The following is a 27,212-nucleotide window of genomic DNA, read 5'->3' as shown; positions in this document are numbered from 1 at the left end:
TTACAGCGGGTCTCCGTCTCTGTGCAGTACACAGGTCCGATTCCAGCCGATCGGGGGGGTGGTGAGCTGGCCATGGGGGGAGGTCGCAGCGAGACCTCGGCTCTGAGCGGCGCAGGAGAGGCCCGGGGTTTGACCACTACCCAGAATTCCCAGCGGCCCAATGCCTGCTGCTTCTGCTGGTGCTGCTGCTGCAGCTGTTCATGGTAAGAAACGAGCAAGCACACACACACACACACACACACACACACACGCACTCACAGAGAAAGTAACATGTGCTTCTGTCATAAAACACTGAGGTAGGAGAGAGAAGCATGAATCCTGTTATCACAGCTCTACCAATCAGGAATAAAAGCTGATTAATCCCTGGTGAAACGAGCTCATTATCAAAGCGTCGGTAACTTTAGCAGGATTTGTCAGCAGAGTCAAGAATCTGCGCTTACAAGTGATGTTTAAAAAGTTATTAACGAGAAACTTAGCTGTCAGACTTCAGAGAAACTGATTCATATGATCAGATTTTCATAACGCATCTGTTGCAAATGCAAAACAAAGACTTTGTGAACTTTCACATTTATTTTAAGAGGTGCACTGGCTGCAGCTTTCTAGCCCAGTTCCCATTTTGAACTTTCTAAGAACTAGAATTACCAGCATGCAGATTTATAGTAGCATGAAAGCGTAGCAATAAAAAAGAAGAAAAAAATTTACAATTATTGTCAGTTTGTCTCAAAGCAGGCTGATTGTTTAAAGGAAAACCGTTTGTGTTACAAAGCTGTAAAATGAGGAGCAAACAGACCCTCAAACAGACCCACCCATCAGACAAATGTCTGTTTAATAACACTTTAACTTCAGCAAGCGCTGCACTGTTCAAAAAAACCTCATCACTCTCTAACTGGCCTCCAAAATAAAACACAAACTTGCAAATGACTTTATGATAAAGGGCTTTTTTTGCCCAGTTCATGTTTTTATTTAACTGCGACATCTATTCACTACAGAGTTCTGTATTTCCACTGACTTTAGAGGTAACTACTATAAGTTGGTTGTATCAGATGTGGCTTTGCTGGATTGCAACATGGTTGCAGTATCTGTCTAGAAAAAAGCGATGGTTTCCTGAATCCTTCTTGAGATGATTTCATCTTGTCTTCATCTGCTTTAATCTCTACTGGCATCAGAAACTTACAAAAAGGAAGTCAACTTGACTGAAATAGTTATTCAGTGACATTAGCTGTAATAGAGATTTTATCTGTAGGAGGCTCTGGTTGTTGGTTTGCTCTTTTATTTTGTTTGCCTCTCTTCCTTCGCATTGTAAATGAACCCTAGTAGAAAAACAACTAATGCAAATTATAACCTATTTGTTTGAGATTGGGAAGTTTTATGTTTATACAGATTCATAAATATAGCTTTAAGCTACCATGCTAACATATCTGACCCATTGTCTCATATAGTTGCACAGCATACTGAGCTCACTGTAACAGCATATTGATCCGTATAGATCACAACACGAGCAATGCTAACATTAGCAAACAAACATACTGAGCTAACAGTCGCGCAGATGATGCCACATCACGACTCTCGTCATGTTGGGGGTCTGAGACAGAAACGTTTGGTACAATATAAACCCTCATGTGAATTAGCTTTCAGTAGCGAAGCAGAAATATTTAGTTTTTGTTTCCAGTGTGATCATTGCTGACCAAAGAGGACAACCAGGTTGCTTTATGTTAGGATGTCATTATTATAGAAGAGAAACTAACTGTACATTTTGAAATCACATCTATTTAATTATGAAGACAAATAGTTGATGAACATTTGATCCAGCAGTCAGACAGTAGCCATGCAGTGATTATGGCTCAGTAGTTCCCAAAGGAATGAATTATTTATGGCTCACTCTCAATTACACCCAGTGAGACGTTTGTAACTACAGCTGTTAACATAACTGTGGCTGATGCTGCCATTAAAAGAGATAATAACATTGTGTGTGACTGTATATGTGTTTATAGTTCTACAAGCAATTACATCTGTGTGAGCTGTGTGTGTGTATAAGCTGTGTGTGTGTTGTGCATGTGCGTGTACGTGCGCATGTGCGTGCGCGTGCGTGAATGTATAAGCTGTGTTTGTGTGTTGTGCGTGTGCGTGCGTGTGCGTGCGTGTGCATGCGTGCTTGTATAAGTTGTGTGTGTGTGTGTTGTGCATGCACGTGCGTGTGTGTTGTGCGTGTGCACGTGCGTGCATGTATAAGCCGTGTTTGTGTGTGTGCGTGCGTATGCGTGCGTGTGCATGCGTGCGTGTATAAGCTGTGTGTGTGTTGTGCATGTGCGTGTACGTGCGCATGTGTGTGTGCGTGCGCGTGCGTGAATGTATAAGCTGTGTTTGTGTGTTGTGCGTGTGCGTGCGTGCTTGTATAAGTTGTGTGTGTGTGTTGTGCATGCACGTGCGTGTGTGTTGTGCATGTGCGTGCACGTGCGCGTGTGTGCGTGTGAATGTATAAGCTGTGTTTGTGTGTTGTGCGTGTGTGTGCGTGCGTGTGCATGCGTGCGTGTATAAGCTGTGTGTGTGTGTGTTGTGCATGCACGTGCGTGTGTGTTGTGCGTGTGCGCGTGCGTGCATGTATAAGCTGTGTGTGTGTGTTGTGCGTGTGTGCGCGTGCGTGCGTGTATAAGTTGTGTGTGTGTGTGTTGTGCATGCACGTGCGTGTGTGTTGTGCGTGTGCGTGCGCGTGCGTGCATGTATAAGCTGTGTGTGTGTGTGTGTTTCCTGCCTGAAAGCCGTTTTACCATGTCAGTCTCACCGTCAGGAATGAAGAGGAGAGACGGAAGAGGAGAAGGAGGAAGAGAATATCACAGGACACCAAGATGGAAACTAAACTTGAAACTTGGTGAGAATTCATTACATCTAAAAACTGTTTTTTTTTTTTTTTTGTATGGCATCATGGAAAAGCATCAGTGGGAGTTTTTGTAGATTTGAAGAACAAAAAAATACAGAACTTCTCAGTTTTAGAAGAAGTTGAAAAATCCCTGAGTTTCTGCTGCCTTGCAACTGTTGCCAACACATGACTTCCTGTATTACAGCCCTGATTCTGAATGAGCAGTTTGGGCGTTGATGCTCACTGATGTAACAGTAAATGTTAGTAAAGACGTTCGCTGATCCTTTGTACTTCTGATGCCAAAACATAGAACAAGTTCAGGGATATAAATCCTGCAACAACATTTATAGAAAAGCAAGAAAACAGACAAAACAATTATCAGTTTCTATCACTAGTTCTTTCATGTCAAATAATGAAAAGTAGAGTTCAGGAAATCATTTATAAAGCAGGATAAAAAGAGGTCCTGAATCTACACATGAGAATATCTAACATCAGTAATTAACATTTTAATGAGGGCATCTCTTCTTCTCTCGAGTTATAATATAAATAATCCTATAATTATGAAGATCCTCATTAGATTTTCACTGAGTCTCCTTTGGAGTCAGAGAATGCACCATGACAGATTTGTGGTGTTGCATGTAAATATCTGATAAATTGCCATTTTGATTATTAAATTGATTTCATTAGATGATAATCTATTTACTACTATCTGCACAATTTTCCTTTTATTTTCCTTAACATGCGTAAATCTAGTCACGGTATCTGAATATTCTTCCTGTGGATGTGTAAGTCAAGCAGTTTGTCTCCACAAAGTGTGAGTGTGTTGAAAGTGCATCTGCTGATGACAAGATGAGTTTCAACTGTTTTAGTTTCTGCTTTTTTCTTGTTCTTTTAACCCATAATTCCATGATCTCATTGTATTTCGCAAAGACTCCCTGCGGTAACAAAAACATTACTTTTCTTTAAAAAAAAAAAAAAAAAAATCTATTTAAACCAAAACAAACAGATATTTTCCACTCTTCGTCCCACAGTCCCAAGCCCTCGGTGGAGGAGGTCCGGATGTGGTCTCAGTCGTTCGACAAGCTGATGAGGAACCCCGCAGGTCGCAACGTTTTCCGGGAGTTCCTGCGGACCGAGTACAGCGAGGAGAACATGTTGTTCTGGCTGGCCTGCGAAGACCTCAAACAAGAAATCAACAAGAGTGCCATAGAAGAAAAAGCTCGCTCCATCTACGAAGACTATATTTCTATATTATCGCCAAAAGAGGTAAAGTTTGCTTCCGACGACTTGAAAATCTCCAAAAGGTTCAAAGAGTTTAAGAGTTGCTGTGTCGCCAAACTGGACGGCGGCAACAGGAACTCCTGAAACACGTGGAGACTTTGATGTGCCAGATGTTCTGCACATGCTCAGTGGTCTCTGAGCTGATTGACCAGTGATTATTGGTTGTTAGATGAAGAGACGTCCCTTCAGTTCAGGGAGGCGTGGGAGGAGGGTGGCTTTCTTCACTCCAACACAGATGTAGTGTGTGTGTGTTAGCACTTCTCAACTTGTAAGGCCCATTTGAGGACACATAATGCCTGATGGGGCCCAAAGCCTGGGGCCCATCGGAGGAAGTTGTGTTTTAAAGTAAGGCTCAAAGTTAGACTTTAGAAATAACTGAAAAATGAATGGAAGTAAATGCATAGTCCTTATGAAGATAGACAGACGTAATGTGTGTGTGTGTGTGTGTGTGTGTGCGTGTGTGTGTGTGTGTGTGTGTGTGTGTGTGTGTGTGTGTGTGTGTGTGTGTGTGTGTGTGTGTGTGTGTGAGCCCGCGGGTTCTCTTGTCAGGTTCCGTCTCCGGCTCGTCACAATGTGTTGACATGTCCGTGTGTACATGTATGTCACCGCGTGTGTTTGTACAGTGTGTTTACAGGAAGCTATAAATTGCTGCTCTCATCACCTTCAGGTACTAAAACCTTTTTATAGACACACACGCACGCACACACACACACACCCACACACACACATACCAACACACACTAAAATAGAGAGACATCCAGCCAGGCGAGTTTGGCACAGAAGATGCATGCCAGGCTGTCTGTCTGCACATTTGACCTTGGTACGATGCCTATCGCTCTATTTGTGTGTGTGTGTGTGTGTGTGTGTGTGTGCGTGTGTGTGTGTGTGTGTGTGGGTGGGGGGGGTGTTAGAGGGAAACATAGTCTTCCCTAAATAAGAGCAGAGGGAAAGCATAAGAGAAAGCTTGTCTTTCTATAAATATCTGGTGCTGCCTGCAGGGCGTGCGTGTGTGTGTGTGTGTGTGTGTGTGTGTGTGTGTGTGTGTGTGTGTGTGTGTGTGTGTGTGTGTGTGTGTGTGTGTGTGTGTGTTTCAGGGTTTCTCACTGTACTTCTGCCTCTATGAGAGCTGATTAATGATAAAACATCTGAGTGAGAACAAAATGTCAGCCTATAGGGTTTTATCCAGCTGCTGCTGGATCAAAACTCCACTTCCAGATTTACAAACATAAATGCTTCAGAAAATGAAAAGTTCATATCAGACAGGAATAACCAGTGTAGTGTTGAATGCAGATGTTATATAATTTATTCTAAACCAGCCTGAGTTGCTTTAAATTCATCAGATTGGTTGGTTTACATGAGGTTTTAGCCTACTTCATGTTGTCAGACAGGTGCAATTTAAGAGACTTTTTGATTCTGCTATGAGGTAGAAAAAATAAATAAATTCTCGAAGCGGGAAAATACTTTTTTGTACAACCTTATCATTTTTTTATAACTTATTTTGCACATTTAAGAAATGGGGATTGGAGAAAGCTAGGCGTTTTTGAGTCACTGTTTTTATTATTGTGCGTTTCTGGATAATTTAATAAAATAACAGGAATAAAAGTCTAAAATCTGACCATCAGTTGAGTAAGAACAACACAGCTGTCTTCAGTTTTCTTTAACAATTTCTAGACTCTTCCAGTCTCTTGGTACAGTGGATCCCCACATAATCACAATTCAGTATCTAAAATATTGGCACTAATATCAAATTTTAAATTTTTTTTTTATTTGCAAATGTTTAAAAAATCTTAAATATTTTTTAAACAGCAGCTTTGAAAGCTGAAGCTCAGCGCAATGCTGCTTGACTTTCTAGTGGTTGGCTCCGGCTAAGCAGCCAATCCAGGAGCACCATTAATTTTCCTTGCCTTTGATTGGCTGTAGCCCACAAGCTGAGATGAAGACAGTAGATATCAGCTTCAGTGGCAGCGCTAAGACGGTTTCCACTGAACATGTGAAGGTATATTTGGTGTTTGGTATATTAAAACAGATATTTTAACCCTACCGGGACGAAGCCCACTGTGGAGCGGGCAAACACGTGACACGTTTATAAGGCTTCGTAATAACACAGACGGCATACCGAGTGTTCATTTCACCTCTGGTGGACAGTACGGACTTCAAACTTTGTAAAAGTGGTGTTTTTATATTGGTTTTGTGGTTATTTACTTGAAAATAAAGCCAGGAATATGATCGATCATTTCCGCCTTACTGTGTGGGGGTCTAACTGTACCACATTTCGACACAACCAATGAAAATGTGTTGACGGTCTGTTGCTAGGTAGAACGGAGATACCTGGGGACAAACGAGAGGGCCGGGGGGATTTGGATACGGCAAGCGACTAGGGAGAATTGATGCTGTGGATTTTACTAAGAGTGTTTCGATAGGTTTTTTATACAGTAAGTATGTTATTTAGAGTTTGTGGTGTGTGTAGTGTTAGTAGTAGTTTTGCTAGCGATCGCTGCATGGCTTCGTAACGAGCTCTGACGCACTGAGAAGAGAAAGACTGCGCGCCGGAATGGCCATTTAGACCTGGGCCTACAAGGGTTAAACAATTTAAAGTCAGTCTCAGGTAATCGTGGGTTTTAGCTAACAGTAAATTGTCGCCTGCTGTACACAGAACATGTCAGCATGTGGGCAAAACACATTTAGTGGATATGGTCAGTGCAATATGAAACAGTCGTATGTTTTTGTCATCTTCTCGTTACTGTAAATAATTGTTTGGAGCAGATGGTTTTTTTATATATATGATCTTAAATGGCATCTTTTGTCGTCTTTTTCTCCTGTTTGCTCTGAACTGAAGGTTAGCCTGGATGCCCGGGTTCGAGAGGTGATCAACAGGAAGATGCAGGACCCCACGCCTCACACGTTTGAAGACGCCCAGCTGCAGATCTACACGCTGATGCACAGGGACTCCTACCCACGATTCCTCTCCTCCAATATCTACAGGACCCTGGTTCTGGGCGGGTCCCGCTCCTCCTCAGAGTCCTAGTCCTCCCCCTGGAGCTCCTCCTCCACCTCCATGCTGCCTCGTGTTCCTCGGACAGGAGCGTTTCACCTCCTCTGTTCAAATCACGTATTCTTTGAATCACTGCCAAGACTCCTTTCCTTTCTCTTCTCCACCATCAGCTTCAGGTCATGTTCTAGCTTTGAAAATTGAAATTAATTTGAGTAAAACAAATGTTCTGCACATCCAAGTGAAGGAAAGTAGAATCGGTTAACATTTATTGCCAGAAATATTCAAGTTCAATGATCCTCGCTCGTGTTTACAGGTCAAGCCCATCCATGAAGGCAGATTTAGTTTCTTCCTCTTTCTGTTTTTTTTTTTTCTCAGCCGTAAACAGCCGGAGAAGGACGCGTTCCTGGATATTTAAGTATTTATGAGTTAGGATCTTCTGTTATGTGGAGACGTACTTGACTACTTTGTGAGAGTCTGATGCATTTCAAGAGGAAAACCGTTCGTCTGTGCCATGGACCTCTGGTGGATTCGACGCCCGGCCTTCCCCACACACTCCAGCCACCGTAACCAGCCAATCAGAGGAGGACGTCCCAGACCTGCAGTCGCCTCCTCCTGACGAAGGACGGAAAGCTGAAAGGAAAAGACGGATGCTGAATCATTCCCCCGTTCTTTCTGTCGTTTTTCCTCCGTTCAACTGGAAAAACAGGGTGCTCCCTCCATCTCCCACCAAAACACAAAACCCACAACGTTTTCTGGACCGCTCGTTTCCCGCCTGTCGTAAACAAACGGATGAAGGAAGGACGACATTCCTTCCAACTACTGATTTACAAAAAGACGACGAGTCTATTTTTTAAGAGAAAACTATATGAAACAATTTTATTATATATATATATATATATTTTTTTTTTTTTTTTTATTATTTTATTTCTCCTACTGAGTCCCTCACCTGAATGATATTATTTTTTTGCAAGCGGAGGAGAATTCCTCTGAGACTGTACTGATCTCCACCCAACACACACACACACACACACACACACACACACACACACACACACACACACACACACACATCACCGCAATAAAACACTGGAGTCCAGACAACAGGCACACACTGATCATATTTGAGTCACTCTGCGCACAGGGATTGTTCAGAAATCACAAGTTAATTCACTAAATAAATCGCAGTGATGAAGAAAAGCCCGAAGAGTTTTAAAAAAGGAGAAGGAAGATGTCTGCTCTGACCGTTTCCTGTTTCCCTCTCAGGCTCTTAACTCAGGTTTTCCAGCTGATGACCGTTTGACTCACATTCCTCACAAGATCCAAACCGACTTCCTGAACGGTTTTCAGGATCAGCAGAGTTTAGTTTGAAGCCTCCATTTTTAAGCTTTATTGATTAATTCATGATTAGTGTTGAAATAACCTTTTTTTTTGGTGTATTTTACTTTTTTGAATCTTAACTTTGCACATTAACCAATATGAGCTTTTCAGTCTGTCTAGTCATCTAGGTTGTCCAAACTGCGGCCCGAGGCCACATGTGGCCCCTGGGCTGATTTGGTGTGGCCCCTAAAAATAACTAAAAAAATTACATAAGTTTGGTTGCTAACTTGTGCAGGTAGTTGATGCCAGTTGAGAGATTTTTGTTTTGAATTAGAGCAAAAATGATTAGAAAAAAGTTAAAATCTTCTAATGATGGAAAGTATATGATGAAATAGAAAGTATCCATCTTTTTTACAACCATGCTTTTTGCGTTCTCTTTGACTTTATTGGAAAAAACATTACATTTATGTACTAATATTTACAGAAAAACAGACTTTGGTTCCCCAAAAATCTGCTTTTAGCTAATTTATTAAATTTGGCGTAATATGGCAAAATTTGATCCAAGATTAAAATCCTTTTTTTTTTTTTTAAGCTCAATTTTTATTTACTGTATGTTGAGGTTTTTGTTGAGCAGGAAAATAATTTATGATTTTAAGTTGTTTTAGAAATTCTATATTTTTTGATTCTGACTTGACGATTTTATTTATATAAAGCACATTTTCAGCAACAAGTCAATACAAAGTGCTTAGAGGCTAAATCTGTCTGCAGCCTGATATTATGGCAGGTTAACAGTATAAAAATCATTTGTTTATTTAGTGTTGCCGTGACAACTCAAACACTGAGAACAAAGAATCTTATGAAAACTTAAAAAAGTCTCATTTCGGTCCAAACCTGGTCTCAAAATTCAATATGGTGGAATCAAGGAATAACATCTTCCTGCCTGAATTTAGCTGCATTTATATGAAAGAAAAATGTGTTTTATTCTGTCAAGCAGATGCCAGTATGAGTATGAGTGCATTTTGTCAAAAAATTAGACACAGCTGAGAATAGATGGCAGAAAAGTTCTTCCGGTAGAATCCTGAGTGTGTGTGGAAGAAGCACTAACGGGCGTTACTGGGACACACACCAGTTGGTTCAGACTGGGAAGGTTTCAGGCTAATTTTCTAACAGTTACACGCAGAAATGGCTGCAGAAATCCACATCTTCAGTGTGTTTTCTATAACAGCGGCCAGTTTATTGCGCGAGAACGTTAGTGCAGCCTGAAAAACTCACAGATGTGATCAATAACCCTCTGCAGATCTAATTAGCCAATAAAAAAACAAGGATGATTCAACGTTTTGCACTTTAAAAATCCCCCAAAAATCAAAACGCCAGAACAGTCCCAGTCAGCATAGTAATTCAAATGTTTATACACACACACACACACACACACACACACCAGGGTGGCCTACCTGGGCACTGCTGCTGCTGACCTCTGTAACCTCTCACCTTCGACCACGCCACTGTCTGATGCCCACTTGCACGCCTGCTCCTGATTGGCTGCAGGAGGCCGCAGGGCTGATCTGTGGTTGGTCAGTTCAGGAAGAGGGGTGGGAGAAAAAAATCCCAGGTGCAAAAAATAAACCTTCATGAAAAGAGCTGATAAAAAATATACAGAGATGAAAACAAGGTAACTATTGTATGAGATGGTAAGCATAACCCCAGTGCTTCTTGGGAAATGTAGTGTGAGGAGAACAAACGTTTGTAGGTGCCTGTAGAGGCAGACAGACCATTTAAATATTAAAAAAATAGCTATCTGAGTCTTTTACTAGGATGGTCTCTCAGAATGCATTTACCTTAGTATTGTTAATGTTATTTATTTTATATTTTGTTAAAACTGTGATTTTAATTGTACATATATAAACGGAAACCCTTGAGCATCCAGTGAGTAGCGGAGTCATTTGTTCAGGGTTTGGTGTTTTGAATAAACCAGAAACATTTCGATCTGATTTTATGGAACAAACATCAAATACTCTGGTCCCCAACGAAGACGACGTTGTGGTTTTTACTGGACACGCCAGAGGAGTCAGATCCTTCCCAGTCTTTATTTAGGCTTTTTCAAGGAAAGATGTTTGTTAAAAGTGATGCAGCAGTTAAAGCTCAACACCACTGAACAAAGCAACATCATCTGATCCAAACGGATAAGTGTGGAAACGGCCTGACGTCACACTAAACCTGTCCAGAAATGTTGTTTTTTTAAATGACGTTTGCGATTCAAGCAGACGAGACTTGATTCTACAGCTTTATTGTTTAGAGCGGTTTGATCGAAAGTGACTCAAATCCTGTTCTTATAACTGAGAATACATTTGTTTAACTGAGCCTTAAAGAATTTGAAGACAGGAAGCCATTATTTTAACAAAGCAAACATGCAAAATCAATTTAAATGTAAAAAGAAAATTGGACAACTTTATTTGCTGGACTTTAGTTTTGTCTTATTGGCCCCAGAGTATTTTTGACTCAACAATTTTGTCCCACATGACAAAATGTTTGGAAGCCATGTTGATTTAATGTGGATATTATTTATATTATCAGGGGCTGCACAGTGGCGCAGTTGGTAGAGCTGTTGCCTTGCAGCAAGAAGGTTCTGGGTTCAATTCCCAGCCCCGGTCTTTCTGCATGGAGTCTCCATGTTCCCCCTGTGCATGGTGGGTTTTCTCCAGGTACTCCGGTTTCCTCCCACAGTCCAAAAACATGACTGTCAGGTTAATTGGCCTGTCTAAATTGCCCCTAGGTGTGAATGTGTGTGTGGTTGTGTGTCCTGTGTGTCTCTGTGCTGCCCTGAGACAGACTGGCGACCTGTCCAGGTGACCCCGCCTCTCGCCCGGAACATCAGCTGGAGAGGAACCAGCACCTCCTGACCCCACTGAGGGACAAGGGTGTAAAGAAAATGGATGGATGGGTTATTTTTCAGGTATTTGCGGTGATTTTGCTGTTGCCATGGTAGCGCTGTTGGTAAAAATGTTGCTTTGCAGCAAGAAGGTCCTGGGTTTGCATCTCTCCCTGTGCATGTAAGCACTCTCTCCTGGTACTCCTGTTTCCTCCAATGAACAAAAACCTTTTTGGAAAAGAATAACGGACACTAAAATTCCCAGCAACCCTATTAAACCTGTGTTGGCTGCATAAACGACGGCTGCTTTCCAGAAAGCAACCAGCTTAAATTCACTTTACCAGTTCTGACAAGACGAATTAGGCCAGAAGCAAATCTAAAACTGGTCTCTGAGATTTCCAGCAGAGAAGAAACGCTGCAGTCCATTTCCTGAGGTGACGCTTTAGTGAGTCGTGTTTGAAGTGAAAGTGAACATGAACTGAGCAGAGTTGGTGTTTATACTGCTAACACCGCGCTGCTGAAGGAAACCAGCACATACTTTCACACAACCCATCAAACTGTCATTTTGCGGCTTGTGTGCCTGTTTTCTTTCCCACAGTTCACTGTAACCTGAGCTGCTATTGTTTGGGATTTCTCAAGTGTGTGTCACACATGCACAAACGTCCAAACATCATGCATGCATGTATGGAGTAGCAGCAAGGTGGCTGGATAAGACATCAAAATGCTTGAGGCAGATTTTGTTTTTCTTCAACAAGCAAGCCAAAACTTTGCAGCCGTTAACTCAGGAATAAAACCTAAAGCTTTCATTTCTGCTCCTGCAGACTGAACACATCATCTGAGCTCATTAGCAGAGGTCCTGGACAAGGATGAGCTTAAAGGGTTATGAGTTACGCAAAACCGACTTTTTTTACACCATGTTATGATATGATTCCCTCATGTTTTCATGCATGTTTGATAAATCCTTTAATCTCCCATGGCAACCATTTGGGGTGCCTAAAAGCTAGTTCAGGCACAAGCAGTAATGAATAGCTGTAAAAAGCTGTGACGACGTGCAGGAAAGAGCAGGAGCTTCTTAAAGAGACAGACACACAATTTTAAGTCATATTTGAAATGTAGAACCTTTTAATAACTGAAGGTAATAAACCGTACTTGACTGTGCTGCAAAAATATGTTCCTGGAAAATACTAAGTACAACCTCTCGGCTGATACTGACATCAAAATGATCTTTCCTGCCTCCACAAAGGTCTGAAAACCTGCCACCATCCCCATTTGGTCCGCCATGAAACAGACGTGCACTATTTAGTCAACTCACTTTGGAGAATTTACCGACTAGGTTACTATATTTAGCGACACAAAAAATCGGTATGGGACAGAATCGGAATCCAAACGGATAAGTGTGGAGAGGATGGAGGAAAAAAAGTGACAGCTGGTGATCCGTGACAGAAAGATGGATGAAAAGGACAAGAGGAAACTTTATACGACGATGGGATTCTGATTGGACGGGAGAAGAAATGATGTCAGTTGATTTGGAGCTTAAAGCTGAATCCAGACGGTCACAGATGAGGTTCATCGAGTTACGGAGGAGGAAATCCAGAGCGGTTGGTGTCAAAAACACACATGGATGCAATGCTGGCCCTCTAGTGGGTTTTTTAATGCAAATGGCTGATCTGTTCCGTCGTTTCATTATGAGTGGATGCAAGGCTTTACGCTTTCAAATCTGTGAAGCTTTTTCTCAACTGCTCCACTTTTTAGAAAGAAAAAAATCACAGCTACCTTCACTGAGATTCATCTGCCACTTTACAGTAAGATTAACTGTATAAACAGGTAATAACCTGTTATTACAGCCTCTAAAGCAGGACTTTTTCTTATGTGGACCAAAAGCTTCAGCTCAAACGTACACACCGTGTAAAAAAAATATTAAAAATACTCAACATGAACTGTTTCAAGTAAACGACTAAAGTGGTCGGATTGATTTATAGGAACGGGATCGTCGACTCAAAATGGTTTTTCTGTTTTCCTTGCTAAATGAAAGGAATCCAGTTTGATCCTCATTTTGGGAGAGAACTGACAAAATGCTTGATTTGATCAAGTCAATACCTGAGAAAATGTTCCACCCCAGAACTCATTACCAACTACTTTAGTCAGTAGTAATGAGGCAGCATTTATGCTAAATAAATGTAATAAGCCGAGGCTGTTTGGGGTTGAAGGCCTGGAAACGTTTTAGAGCGTTTGTTTTCCGTGCCTGCTGAACCCAGTGGAGGGTCAGCAGAGGCGGGCGGGGAAACGCATTAGCAGTTATTACCAGAAACAAGGATTAGCATCATTCAGCTGCGACTCGACTGCTGACGTGGTCGGAAAAGTCACCTTCATTTTGAGCCGCTCTTCAACAGCCCAACAGTTTCTGTGGGCTGGTTTGTGCCGTCCACCGCGTTTCCATCCAGGCAGGCGGCGGCCAGCGGAGCATCAGAGCCCCGAGCCTGGAGGCGCCTCGTCGCCTCGCTCCCATGCTCATGTATGGGAAGAGCTGAGCGCCGTTTCCACAACAAACACTGCAGCAGCTTTCTGTGCTCGGCTTTCTCACCACTTCTCATCTCCTCTGTCAACACGCTCGCCACCGTCACCGAGAGGGACGGACGGCCGGCGTCGCTGGGCTTTCTCCTGGAAACGTGACATATTTCAACTGTCGCATGAATATTTTATTTTTTTAGTTACAGTCGGTATCGTCCTCTGAAGGACCGATAATATTCTGACACCTGCATGGAGCCTCGCAGCCTTTTGTTTTTTAATTCAAGCAGTTTATTCGATCTTTATCTTCCTCACTCATCAGCTCCCTCGGTTCAACATGTCTGAAAAGTTTCCGTGTCGGAAAAGAAGTAGAAATGTAACGATACAAAAATCTGGGCCGATATCCGATATTAGTATTGCTCTGAATGTTAACATTGCATATATTTTCCTACCCTTTTGACTAGAGCTGCAATTATTTTAGTAATTGATTATTCTGACATTTAATTGGACAAAAAAAAAAAAAAAAACCCGGGATGTTCTGAAGATTTATTATTTAACGAGTTGAGCTTATTTCACACTAGAAATGCATGAAAATAGATTTTTTTAAAAAGTCAGAAAACATTTTATGTCCTAAAATGAAATAGCAGCATTACTTTGGTCAAAGCCTGATCGTTTGTAGCAAAGCTAAAAAAAAAAACCTGTGAAGATTTTGGATTAACCAAAATTAAGGCAAACGTTGCTTAATAGGAGATTTATATATATATATATTGAACCAGGTGAGGCTAAAACTGCCACTTTAGTTCTGAACATATTTACAAACAAGGTATTTTTTATCTTGAGTGCAAAATGTATATACATTTGTACAGTTTTGGCTTAATTATTGCTCTGCATTGTGTTCTTTTATCACATGGCCTTTTTGGAGTCTGACTCCAGTTAATTATTTGATCAATAAAATAGTTGACAATCATTTCAATAATCGATTCATCTGACTAAATGGGAAGGAGCAGGAAGAGGATTCCACCGGTTAAATGGACCAACAGTTCACTTCAATAAAAACGAACAAATGAAGGAAATAGATCAGCGGCTGGATGTTAATCCAAGAGCAACTTTAATATAAGTGTGAGACGAAAAATACGTGGCAGGAAAACAAGGCAAAGAAAGGCATCATCATCATCATCATCATCATCATCATCATCATCATCATCATCACCACTTTCACCAGGCCTCACTGTAAATGTGCTTAAAGCTCCATACAAAACTAATCAAACAGAAACTTCTCCATATTTTCATCTTAGTATATTACAACTGTTAGTCTTATATTTATAAAAAGAAACTACAAAATAAAAAATATTTTGCAAATTCAAATTTAATTATTTACTGACTTTGTTTTGTTACTCAATTATATACACACATGCATACACACACACACACGCACACACACACACACACACACACGTCTTCAACAGAACTGTGAAGAGAAAGAGAAAACGCGGTGATTAGAGTTTGCCTGCTGGGGTCACAGGTAGATAATGTTCAGCTTGCAGCGCCACCTACAGGTCGGTGCAGTTAAAGACATCAGGTCCAACACAACCAGCTCCCATTTCAGGCACTTTTCTACATTTCTGAGTCTCAAATTTTTTTAAACTTTTGGAACTCGAATTAAAGAAGTTTTTCCAAGAAAATGTAAAGTTTTCTTGAAACTGCTAAGACGGTTATACACATTTATATACATTATTTTAACTATATTTGGTGCTTGAACTGTTCAAACAGGCAGTTTTGAGAGGACGTCTGAGGTATTTGCAGATTTTACTGGAGGTTCACCGTGTGCTGAAGTTTGTTGTAACGTAGCAAATGTCAGGCACCAAACAGAAATCTTTCTAATAACCACACTAAGTCAATGTGGTTATTACATTTTCTTAATGTTTTTGCTTTATTTTTTTAATATAAAATGTTGATTTTCTTGCAGGAAACTCTAAGGACATTCAGGAATAACTAGAATAACGATGATAACCTGCAGGTTAGGAGGGATCATCTCAGATTTAACCCGCTGAACTAATTCAAACATTTTCACTCAGATGAACCAGTTCTGTGAAGTTCTGAGACTCAGAGGTGAAACTCAAACTTTGCAGTCGCAGAAAAACAAACCGTGATCATCTGTCCAACTGTAACGTTAACATCCAACTGGTAGGAGGTCGATTTCAATTTGTCACAATTCCTATAAATCTGCTTTTTGATCATTTCTACTGGTGAAATCAGTCGGCTCACCTCGACCCAGAGCCAGCAGCTAAATAAGGGAGGGATGAAGGACTGGAAAAGAAAGGAAGGACTAATATGGAGGGGAAAGGTGGAGAGACTGAGGGGGAGGGTGAAAGTGAAGAGGTCGGAGACGCAAGCAGGAGGGAGAAGAGCGAGTCGATGAAACTGAAGGAGGAGGAAAGAGGGGCGGAGGGGGAAACGATGGAAAAAGTCTGGGAAAAAAACAAGAACAGAGGACATGAAGAGAAAGATGAAAGAGAGAAACATGAAGGTGAGTGAAGAGGAAGAACCGTGAGCTCAGTCTCTGCTGCCACCTTGTGGTAAAACATCAGACGGAGGATGTTGGAGCGACCCGCAACGCGAAAGAGAAAACCCAACGTCTCCTCACCTTCCATCGGTTGCCGCAGCCGTTACACAGAACGAAGGTGGTCATGGGTTCGTCGGCGCTGCGGGTCTGGACCTGGAAACAAACCGGACCAACGCATGAGAGCACAGCGCAGCCTGGGGCTCCTCCAGGGCGGACTCTGGTTCCGTACCTGCGTGTACGTGCAGTTCTTGCCGTGACACTTGCTGCAGATGAACATGTCCGTCTCGGTTCCGCCGACCTTGGACAGCTGGTGTTCTCTGATGGACTCTTTGGTCAGAGTCTCTCTGATCTGCTTCAGCTCTGCGCTCGCCATCTCCTGGAATCACACCCACAACAACAGCCGTCTCCCACGGTTACCAGCCGACACTGAACTCATCGGCGCCTGCGGGACTCACCTCCGCCGTCATGGAGGCGATGCGTTCAGGTGCGATGCTCCCACACAGGACGTTGCGCCTCAGCTCCGGGTTCTTCTGGTCCTTCAGGTTGGAGATGCGGCTCCGCAGCCGCGTCTTGTACTTCATGTCCGTGGATTTGAACTCCTGAAATATCCGTGAGGACGACCAACTGTCAAGGACTAAAACACTTCGACGGTGAGAAGGAATGGTTTAAATGTCTGCAGTGTCCAGAATGTGTGGGGTCTGCTGAGATGTTAGCTTTTCCTGGCCCATGTCTGTACGAGTCCTGAATGGAGGGAAGCGTCAGCCCTGCTGATCCTCTCCAGATATAATCGATGACTGGCATAAAACCAGGAACAGAGAACCAACTACTGGGAGAACCAATAAGATTAATCGGAAATGTTTCAGGGTTTAAATAACAAGAGTCAGCAGCAGCCAGACTCTGAGAGTCAGACTCACTGATTAACTGACCAGCAGAAAATAAAACTCTTCTATAAGGCAAAGGATTTTTGTTTAGTTTCTATCTGGACTGTTTAAATGTGTCAATAGAATATCAATAAGGAAAGAAACTGAAACTTCTCAGCATCAAGTCTCATCCCAACAGGCCTCAGGTAGTGAGTTAAATATCATTATTCCACAATTAGAAAGTCACAACATGTAGGATTTGATTAATAAAAAGATTTTCCAGGAAAGCAGGAACCTCTGTACTCCTGAGCGCTCCTCTTCTGCCCCCTGGTGGTCGTTCCAGACATACCAGCTCCTTGTGAACTGAATTATTCTCCCAAACAGGATGGACCACACTTGGTTCAGCACTGGATCCATCTCAACTAAAAATATGTAAATGTAAAAAAACTAAAGATTCAAAATGTTACTGTGGCCTAATCAAAGTCCAGATTGATAACAAAAAACTACCTTTTATTATATTTTGGGTCAGATTTATAATGTTCAGCTCAGTCAGAACTGCACCATCCTGCGTGGCGCTCATATAAACGCTCGTGTTTAATTAGAAAATAACTGAATAAAAGGGAAAAACTTCAAAGTTTTGGTTCTATAATGTGAATTAAACATAAAGGATATGTTCCTCAATTTGTGCTGCCAGATGTTCACAGTCAACTCCAACAGCCTTGAAGTCATCTGAAACACACAACATGGGGTTTGTCATCATTATTATTTCATCAGGGACTGACAAAAACATTTTTAGAGAGGGACCAAGTAAAACCAATTAACCAATTTGGGAAGAAAGCAGATAAACAATTAAGCAGCGTAGCAAGTAACCAAAAGATTAAAGTCGAGGTTTAACACAGATTAAAGATGTTTTCACCTCCAGTCTGCAGAGCCGCCACCAGCAGCTCTCGACTCTTGGTCCGCACGTTGTCCGTAGTAACGGGGGTCGGGGGGAAAGAGGTGAACCGGTGCGGGACGGTGGGCGTGGTCGGAGTCTCCACAGACTTCTCACTGCTATGAAATGAGACGATGAGATGAAACAGAGACAACTTTCAGGACTCTACCAAGACAACTATGAGATAAAATCTTTCATTTGGTTTCATCACCACAGACAGAAACTCTGAATAACTGTAACCAAAGGCAGCAACATGCTAGTCAGAACCTCTTCTCAGTGGAGCCAGAGTCCTTGGAGGTAGACGACGACCTCACAAGAGAGCCTTCCTTCTTCTTCTTCTCATCAGGCTTCCCTTCTTCACCGTCTGCAGACAGAAAACACACACACACACCCACACACACAAAAGAACAACTTTTTTTCCAAGTGAAGTTTGGAGATTCAAATCTAAAACTTTTCGCTATACTATTTGAATCAGGAAAAGAAAAAAATTGAGTCTGAGAAATGAGGCATTGAACACCAACCATGGATCACCATTCATGTGTGTACTAGTTAGTCACTGACTAGTCCTCAGAGAGGCGGCGCTCACCCAGAAGTTTCTTCCAGGACTTGATGAGAGTTTTGGCCAGAGTCTGAACTTCCTCATCTGAACTCTGCTTCCTCACCGCGTTCACCGACATCCCGACTCTGGTTGACTGAATTCAGACGATCAAGAGAATCAAAAAATGAGCAAAAAAAACCCAACAAAATAACCATTTCATAATCATTTTTAATAGAAGACATCAGAGAATATATGCTATTTCACGAGAATTTCAGGTACGTCATCATCGGTCATATTGCTATGTGCTGCAAAAAAATTGTCTTTAAGTAGTTACCGTGTTTCCCCGATTGTAAGACGTTTCGGGGGTTTCAGGGGAATCGGCTAATATAAGCCGTACCCCGAAAGTAAGACATATGTACTTTCGGGGAAACACGGGGGTATTGCCGCCTCCCTCTCATCTAGCTGCGCGCCGCCTCCTGCCCACGTCCGCACCGTCCCCCTCTCCATACGTCACCGCGCCGTTTTTGTTTTTGTAACCATCCATCCATCCATTTTCTTCCGCTTATCCGGGGTCGGGTCGCGGGGGCAGCAGCTTCAGAAGGGAGGCCCAGACTTCCCTCTCCCCAGCCACTTCTTCCAGCTCCTCCAGGAACCCCAAGGCGTTCCCAGGCCAGCCGAGAGACATAGTCCCTCCAGCGTGTCCTGGGTCTTCCCCGAGGCCTCCTCCCGGTGGGACGTGCCCGGAACATCTCACCAGGGAGGCGTCCAGGAGGCATCCTGACCAGATGCCCGAGCCTCAACTGGCTCCTCTCGACGTGGAGGAGCAGCGGCTCTACTCTGAGTCCCTCCTGGATGACCGAGCTTCTCACCCTATCTCTAAGGGAGAGCCCAGCCACCCTGCGGAGGAAACCCATTTCGGCCGCTTGTACCCGTGATTTTGTAACCATAAAAATGTTAATTTTATGGTTAAAACAAACAATTCGCCAATGTTTTTCCAATATAAGACATACCCCGAAAGTAAGACATAGTGGGGCTTTTGGGGATAAAAAGAAAGTAAGACACTGTCTTACTTTCGGGGAAACACGGCAGTAGCTACGAAAAACTACTAACTTGCCCTGGTTAGTCTGTTGACCATGATAGCGGACAGGAAGATGATCAAAGAAGCTCTAAACATCCTGAAATGCCCTCCTGGAACCTGCAGCCAGCGCCTGCTAGTGATGCATCAGAAAGACGCAGAACGAGGAGGAAAACATGAAGGTCAGACTGACCTGCAGAGTTTCCAGAGACATCTTCATGTTTTTCAGTTCCCTCAGCAAATCAAGAGCGCCGTCCTTCAAGGAAAGAAAGCTTCAGGTTCAGATCTCACCAACTTACCAAGCTGATTAATAACCAGCTGCTATCCAAACACAGCTTATACCAAAGAATTTTTTATTATTTCTACTTCTACTGTTCTATGTAGTTTTAGCAATATCGGGTTCATTTACCCACATGAGGTTTTCTTGCTGGTGAATAAAACAATCAAATATTACAGTAGTTTTTAAAAAGAGCACATTACGTAAAATATTAGCACTCGTTTAGCAGCTGATTCTGTTTTCTTCTGTGTCTGAGCCAAATGAATGGAGACACTGTTTGAATGCAGCTGCAACAGTAATGTAACTGGTAGCATTAGCTTGAAGCAACTTTACAGGCCAAGCATGTTTTAACACATGGAGTGAACGTTAATTTAACAATTAATAAGCAATTTGATCATTTTAATTACGTACTTTGTGGTTTTGTTGCTTTTTTTTTATCATGACAATTTTTTAAGCAATATTATCAACGCAGTTACACAATAACCACACGCACAAGTTGATTCATTCATTCGGGGTAATTAAAAATAAAACCGTAAACCAACTGAAGTGATGACGTAACTAATTCCAGGTGCGTGTGTTTATTTAAATGACAACTTTCTGACCAATGGCTGCCGAGATTCAGAACCAACAAACCACTTTGAAAAAGGCAGAAAACTCGGCTTGTTTTATCAGAAACTTTAACATTTCCTCTGCCAGGCCAGGAATAAACGGCGTTAAGAGCCTCTGGCCCCGTTTCCAGAATCTTCCGTCCCTCTCCGGGTGAAGGTAGACTCATCACTTGATGGCTGCTCTCATTCCGCGGATGCAGCAACTGCTTTGTGCTCTTACCGTGTTTTTCTTGTGCACCATTTTATCCAGCTTTTTGGCGATGCGCTCAACCTCCTGCGTTTTGGCCATTTCTGCGGACTCTTCCTCGTCAGTTCAGCTGCTCTGCTCCATGTAAGAAGAGGGGAAAAAATCCCTCCCTCTCTCTTTTTCTGTCCTTCTTTCCACGCAGCCTGTCGGGTTTCTCTCCCAGCTGCTGTCTCTCTTTCTCTCTGGTTTGTTGTGATGTGACACCGAGGGACGATGGGAAATGGAGTTTGTACAGGTAGACCAAAACTCAGCGTCTCCAGTTTTCTAAAGATGACTATCGGCACAATGAAAAGAGTAAAATAAAAATGGTGTTTCCGCAAAAAAGCATTATGTGACTGGGAAGTTTCTTTGTGCAAACAAATTTCAACATATGTGGCTTTTTATTAAAACATATGAAAACTAAAAAAACTCATCTGGCAGCTATAGTTTCAAAACTTTTTTTTCAAGTCCTATGCAGACAAAAATAAATACCATTCATAAAAAATGTGAAATCTTGGTGAAATGTGATATTTCTGTAATAAATACATGCACAAATGTTATTGTAAATCATTTTAGGCTTATTTTATGAGATGTTTACAGAATATTCAACGTGTAAACAGTTTTTCTGTCACAGCTGTAACTTTTCTTCCAAAACTAAAATGTGTGGAGCTCAGTAGAGACTCTCTGCTGAACATTGTTGCCTCCTTGTCCTGTAATAAGTGTCAACAAAGAGGTGCTCCATCTTTTAGAACATTTCTTCTGCCCTCCGTACCGGATGAGGAGTATCTGCCAGTTCTCACAGCCACAAATCAAAGGAACAGATTCTGATTGGTGAGCGTTGTCGCCTATACTGAACAGAACTGATTATCTCTCCAAGTCCTGGGATCGTCTGAGGAATTTAACCGACGCTGCAGACTGAGCTATGTTTGAAAAAGAAGATATGAGCTTCATAAAAGAGAAAAAACTTAATTTGAAGCTTTTAGATTACACAGATTGTCCTAAAGAAATCAGTAAATTTACTGCTCATATAAAATAAAGTGACATTTTGCTTCAATCAAGCAGAAATACTTTGATAAATGACTTTATAGTCTACAGATTTTTAAATCTGCAGATGCTCTTGTGTTTATTTTCTAAATTTTCACTCCTAATATTAAATAACAAATATGACAGCATTCATTTTAGTAAAAAAAAAAAATGTACACATTTATTGTGTGAAGTCTAAAACAGGAAAAAATATAAAAATTTCTGCTTGAAAAATCAGTACATCCCATTAAATCTGGAGCATGCTGCTGTTTCTAAGCCCGTTTTTTGGACTTGCGTGTTCCTCCCGTCTTCCACTAGATGTCAGTATTCAGTTATTTTATTTTCTAATACGTTTTCCTCTTATGTCTCCGCAAAATGTCAGATTGAACAGTTTCAAAAGAAATTAAACTATAACTGACAAAATGAGCTTCAAGAAAATGTTTCTAACTAAATGGACAATAAAGCATCACGACAGATTTTTATGTTCAATTGAAGTTTTTCAAAAACCTATTTTTACAGAAGTCAGAGACCATAGAAAGGTTGGCTCTCGTTTTTACTTCTACTTTTTAAAATCCATATTCATTTGTTTAAATAACTAATCAGAATCTCGACATGTTTAATGGATTAAAAGTAAACCTTAAAATGGGACACAAGTTAAAGCAAAGTAAAATAGCAGAGATGCTGATTTCAGGGAGAAGCAGAAATGGATGGAAATCTTTCATATTTAGTTAATATGAAAGATTTAATTTAATCTAAACCAGGCACAGCGCCGCCTGCTTGTAACTTTCCCTCTGTCCTCATCCAGATTTCAGCTGATTATTGCAGCTGATCTCTCCTCAGGCTGAAGATGTCCAGTAACATTAGCAACTGACCGTCTGTCAGACTCCACCCGAATGTTTGTTTGCTCCAGAAAACTTCTTTCATACCCAGTTTCATTGTTTTATTACTCAGTTTTCCTGAAATCTTCTGTCAACTCTCTCGTTTTATTTATTTTTTTTTCATTCTTGATGTCTTTGCAGCACAGAATCTGATCCTCCAATTTGTACCTTCTTGTCTCGTCCTTTCTTCACTTTTCTGCTGCCGATTATTTGCTCTTTTTTCCCTCTGTGATTGTATTTCACTCATTTTTCACTGTATTCCTATCAAAACAGCCGTGTTTCAGTGGGAACATCAGTCATTGCTGCTATATTTAGCAACTTTTCTGACATCATCAGGAATCGTTGGATCAAACTTTTTAAAAATCAGTGATCGGACAGAAAACTGCAATCGGTGCATCGATATAAAAAAGAGATTTGCTTTAAAAAGGTGCAGAACAAATAGATTTATTTTTCTTCTTGAGTAGTTAAGTTATTATTTTTTTAAATTGAACCTTTATGTAACCAGGTGAATTGACTGGGAACAAATTCTCACTTTCAATGACATTAAAATATTATTCAATAGAATATGATTCAGCATTAAAAAGTAAAACTGTATTCATACTGACCAAATGTACAACAAACAGGTGAAAAGTTAATAGTTTTAAAAGCAGGTGCATAAATCATGTACTATGGTTTTTATTGAAGGTAGCGTACTGAGCTTCAGTTGATCCAACAAACTCTTAGGACCGTCATGGTGATTAATTTATTAGAATGTAAAGTGAGAGTTTTATTGGAAATATTGAAGAGAGAGTGAAAGTACGGAGGGGTTTTCAGAATAATCTTATGTAATTAACGTATGAATGGTTTACAGTATGCAGTATCATTTTATTGCATTTGTTGTGTTTATTTTTGGTGAATGTTTTTTCTGCTGACTGAAAACAAGTTGGGAAATAAAAGATGCCTCGATACCTTTCCATTATTTCTAAGCAGACATATTTTAAGAGGAAAAATATGAACGCCAATGAGACACAAATATAGTCTTTGTACACATCTTTACTCACTGATGGTCGATTCTCGTCTAAAAGTTGTAGGAAATCCAGCTGAAGCCGCTGCAGACCATCTGGCCTCAGCTCAGCCGCAGTGACTTCACCGCAGAACGGCTCGGCTGATGCTGGGATTTCAGCGAGGGATGCAGCGGCTGCCGGACTCATTTACCAACAATGAGGAAGAATTACCGCCTCAACACAATAGTTGGCCGGATTTTTGAAGGAAATAAGAATGGCTCCATCCATCCAACAGAGAGGGCTCTTCCTGTCTCCCATCATAACTTGCAGTTGCTCTACAGATCTGGTTTGGGCAGAAAGGACACTTCCTGGTGGCGTGTGAAGGTCAAAATGAAAAGCTGGAGATGAAGGAAAGTGGGCACTTCCTGCTCCAGATGAGGCCCTGCGGATCAGTTGAAGCAGAGAAGGACTTCCTGGCGTCAGAGGTTACCTGAATGAGTCCATGCATCAAGAGAAGAGAGGCTGCATTGATCTCATTCACAGAATAAATGCTTCTCCGGAAGTTACCCACAATGCATAGCGCAAACGCCACTGCAACCAGGATCTGGGGTACCAGGAATCTCCCACACGGAGACCAGGAGACCAAGGCGACTAATGGAGGTAGATACATCGGTCCTATCTGCAAAGATCAGTTTGTATTCATCAGAAAATGCTTCAATAACGACATAATAATGTTTTTAATAATGCCTAGAACTTTCTTCCAACTTGAAAATCTTCTCTGATGAGCGATGGCCTACGCAGAGTTCTGTAAACATGATGGATGGAGATGGAGGCATTTTCCCAGACAGACACTCTTCTGTACGCTCCTCATGTTTTTATTAATAACCACCATTATTAATAGGCATGCAGAATCCTGCATGCCTTCCACATGCAGGATTCTTGATGCTGATCTTCACCGTGTTCACTCCTGCTGATGCTGCGTTATAGATGTACAGCTTCATGTGTTATTTTTCCTGCCTTTTCAGATGTTTCACTGACCTGTGAGAGTGCATGTTATTAGAGCCGCATGGTTTTTATTTCGAGTCTATAGATATGAGCTTCTATGCTCAGTCGCAACCGCCTGAAAATCTGAAAAGTGAAAAACTGTGGATGATTTGTGTTTCTGTGGGGATTTCATGTTTGGTTTGCAGCTGCTGGTGACGTAATGTTTTCATTCTGATCGTCTTTTCCAGTGTATGTTTTCAATGTTACATTTTTACCCGGGTGTTTTTTTTATCTTTTTAGACGAGTGTAGCTGTTTTACATTCTGGTGTTGGACGGATCTGGAACAATTAACCAAAGTTTCTTTTGTTTTCCAGATGGAAATTCAATATTTGCAATTCATCAGCTGTTTGATAATCTCAGCAATAAATATGAGAACATTAATGGTTTTAAGTTGACATTCATTTATTGTGTTCTGCCTTAATATTAAATCCATAAAATAATACAAATAAATGCATCAGTTTTATACACAGTAGTTGCCAGGAGCATATAAAACTAGCATTTTCTCTTAAAAGAATCAAAAATAATTTTTAAAAAAGCATCTTGATAGATTGTTGGCATACAAAAAATTAACCTAGGGCTTTTTTTTGCTTCATAATATGATCTGAACAAACCAGCTCCATCTCTGCTTTGGTAGGAAAACGTGTTTCCAACTGTTAAGCCCCAGTGAATAAAGCAATATTTCAAAACTGTTTTGTGCGGCTGTGGACAATAGCATCATTGTGCTACAGTTTAGCTTTATTAGCTGCGTATTTTTACAGATGAAAGAAGGGGAAACACAAATCTGAAGAATGAAAACTCTCTGACACCGGACTTATATGCATGACAGATTGTCTCATTATTAAATATTTTAGTTTGGGTTCAATATGTGAAAATAATACAGAGGTGCCTGTAACCCTATCAAACTGATCAAAGAGATTTCTGCCCTGTTAAAGTTAGCATGCAGCAGTATCCGTTAGCATTTAAAAACTTGAGTTTATAATGGATGTATGATTGTTTTTTTTCTGTATTTCTACATTAAAATCAGCAGCTTAACTTCCCAGCTGTACAATCATCTCATCATTACAGGAGAAGCTGAGAAATTGTCCGTCTGAAATGAGTCTATCCACCTAATTAGCAGAATGCTAATCAAACGGGCAGATGTTGCTGTGCTAGCGCTGTGCTAGCGCTGTGCTAGCGCTGTGCTAGCGCTGTGCTAGCGCTGTGCTAGCGCTGTGCTAGCGCAGCAACATCTGCCCGTTTGATTAGCATTCTGTTAATTGCACAGCATGGGTTGCAGACATGAGATGGAGATAAAGCAGGGGCAAAACTGGGGGTAATTAGTGCTTGATAATGTGGAAATATTGATAACTTCTCTAAAACACTTTATATTATTTGACTTTCTAAGCACTTCCAAATCAGCATCTTATCGGTATAATGAAAGATCTCCGACAGAAAAGGCCAACCTTGGTGTGCTGGCAGCAGAAATGAAAGGATGTTTGTGGATTTTTTAAATAATTTGAGATTCTCAAAATCCAGGATCTTATCTTAGACTCCTGAGCCTCAGCAGGTGAACGCTGCTGCTCTAAGACACCTGCACAGCAGGATTTGTTTTGGTCCAGTGTAACTACATGGACTACATTTTTGAAAGAATTTCTAATTAAAATATAAATATTTTAAATATAAATAACTCCAGGTTATTGCTTACATAAAATCAATCTGTTGCATAAGTGTGTTTTGTTTTTTTTTGCTAATATTTCTGCTATTGTTTTTGTTGAGAGATCCAACATCCAGTTTTCCTCATTTCTCAAATTATTTCTCAGAATGAATAAAAGCAGAGTTTTCCTGAGGGTGTGTGTGTGTGTGTGTGTGTGTGTGTGTGTGTGTGTGTGTGTGTGTGTGTGTGTGTGTGTGTGTGTGTAAGATTTCCTCTTGGCCTGGTCACAGCAGGCCTGAGTCCGATGGTCTGCTGCTGGGCAGTGGGTGTGTGTTAGTTCCGACTGAGTGCTTCTGGGTTTTATGAGCGTTTTAGGATGTGTGTGTGTGTGTGTGTGTGTGTGTGTGCGTGTGTGTGTGTGTGTGTGTGTGGGAAGGCACTGGCAGCCCTACTCCCACACACTTCCCTTCCACACGCCCCTGCCTCTCACTCATACTCTGTCCACACACATTCTCATAAATACACAGATTTTCCTTTTCTCTGGCATTAATTTTATGTTTATTGTTGTTTTGAGTAATCTTGTAAATTTGTTTCATCTTCCTGGACAAATAAAATGTTCTCACAAAACCAAAAATTTAACTTTGGGCCAGAAAAAGCAGCTTACGTTACAGAAATGATACTTTCTGTATACAGGGCCAGACTTTGGAACAGCCGTACAGGTTTTATATTATTTTTATTTTTGTAGACCATATTTA

The 27,212-nt window shown here is 41.2% G+C and overlaps 2 protein-coding genes across 10 annotated transcripts in view; one reads left to right on the top strand and one right to left on the bottom strand.

The window, feature by feature from the left end:
• Positions 1-10,363, top strand: part of rgs19 (regulator of G protein signaling 19) — a 31,533-nt gene extending 21,170 nt beyond the window's left edge. For 5 of the 6 annotated variants that reach the window (XM_081609315.1, XM_081609319.1, XM_081609317.1 and 2 more), the window contains 4 exons: positions 28-203; positions 2,774-2,866; positions 3,886-4,120; positions 6,972-10,363. In XM_081609315.1, coding sequence (XP_081465441.1) covers positions 28-203; positions 2,774-2,866; positions 3,886-4,120; positions 6,972-7,160 — 693 coding nt within the window. In that variant the 3' untranslated portion in view covers positions 7,161-10,363. The remainder of the gene's footprint in view (positions 1-27; positions 204-2,773; positions 2,867-3,885; positions 4,121-6,971) is intronic. The other variant, XM_081609316.1, reaches the window with a different exon arrangement.
• tcea2 (transcription elongation factor A (SII), 2) lies at positions 7,367-21,145 on the bottom strand. Of its 4 annotated transcripts, XM_081609312.1 has the most exons (11): positions 20,891-21,145; positions 19,979-20,041; positions 18,759-18,864; positions 18,440-18,536; positions 18,155-18,291; positions 17,913-17,967; positions 16,834-16,990; positions 16,608-16,754; positions 16,460-16,531; positions 9,896-10,006; positions 7,367-7,757 (listed from the first exon to the last, which is right to left on the bottom strand). In XM_081609312.1, exons 1-10 carry the CDS (start codon positions 20,957-20,959, stop codon positions 9,929-9,931), a joined length of 981 nt encoding a protein of 326 aa, XP_081465438.1. In that variant the 5' UTR covers positions 20,960-21,145; the 3' UTR covers positions 7,367-7,757; positions 9,896-9,928. The 4 variants fall into 4 exon arrangements, with proteins under 4 accessions (XP_081465438.1, XP_081465437.1, XP_081465439.1 ...); XM_081609311.1 differs by lacking the exon at positions 7,367-7,757 and having other exon boundaries at positions 9,020-10,006; XM_081609313.1 differs by lacking the exons at positions 7,367-7,757; positions 20,891-21,145 and adding an exon at positions 20,474-20,591 and having other exon boundaries at positions 9,020-10,006.
• Positions 21,146-27,212: the final 6,067 nt, after the last annotated feature.

Source organism: Poecilia reticulata, chromosome 7 (genome assembly GCF_904066995.2).
Source record: "Poecilia reticulata chromosome 7, P_reticulata-male-v2, whole genome shotgun sequence".
NCBI classification, from domain to species: Eukaryota; Metazoa; Chordata; class Actinopteri; order Cyprinodontiformes; family Poeciliidae; genus Poecilia; species Poecilia reticulata.
Note: the sequence above shows the minus strand (reverse complement) of the source record. Positions and strands in the feature narration are given on the sequence as shown.

What these genes read in the sequence shown, in the direction of transcription:
- tcea2 (XM_081609312.1), bottom strand. Translation starts at nt 20,959, where the DNA reads ATGGCCAAAACGCAGGAGGTTGAGCGCATCGCCAAAAAGCTGGATAAA. An exon ending in CTGGCAGCACAAATTGAGGA is followed by an intron (nt 16,991 to 17,912) that starts ACATATCCTTTA and finishes TTGGTCGTCCTC; the next exon opens with ACGGATATTTCAGGAGTTCA. An exon ending in TCGCCTCCATGACGGCGGAG is followed by an intron (nt 16,755 to 16,833) that starts GTGAGTCCCGCA and finishes GTGTGATTCCAG; the next exon opens with GAGATGGCGAGCGCAGAGCT.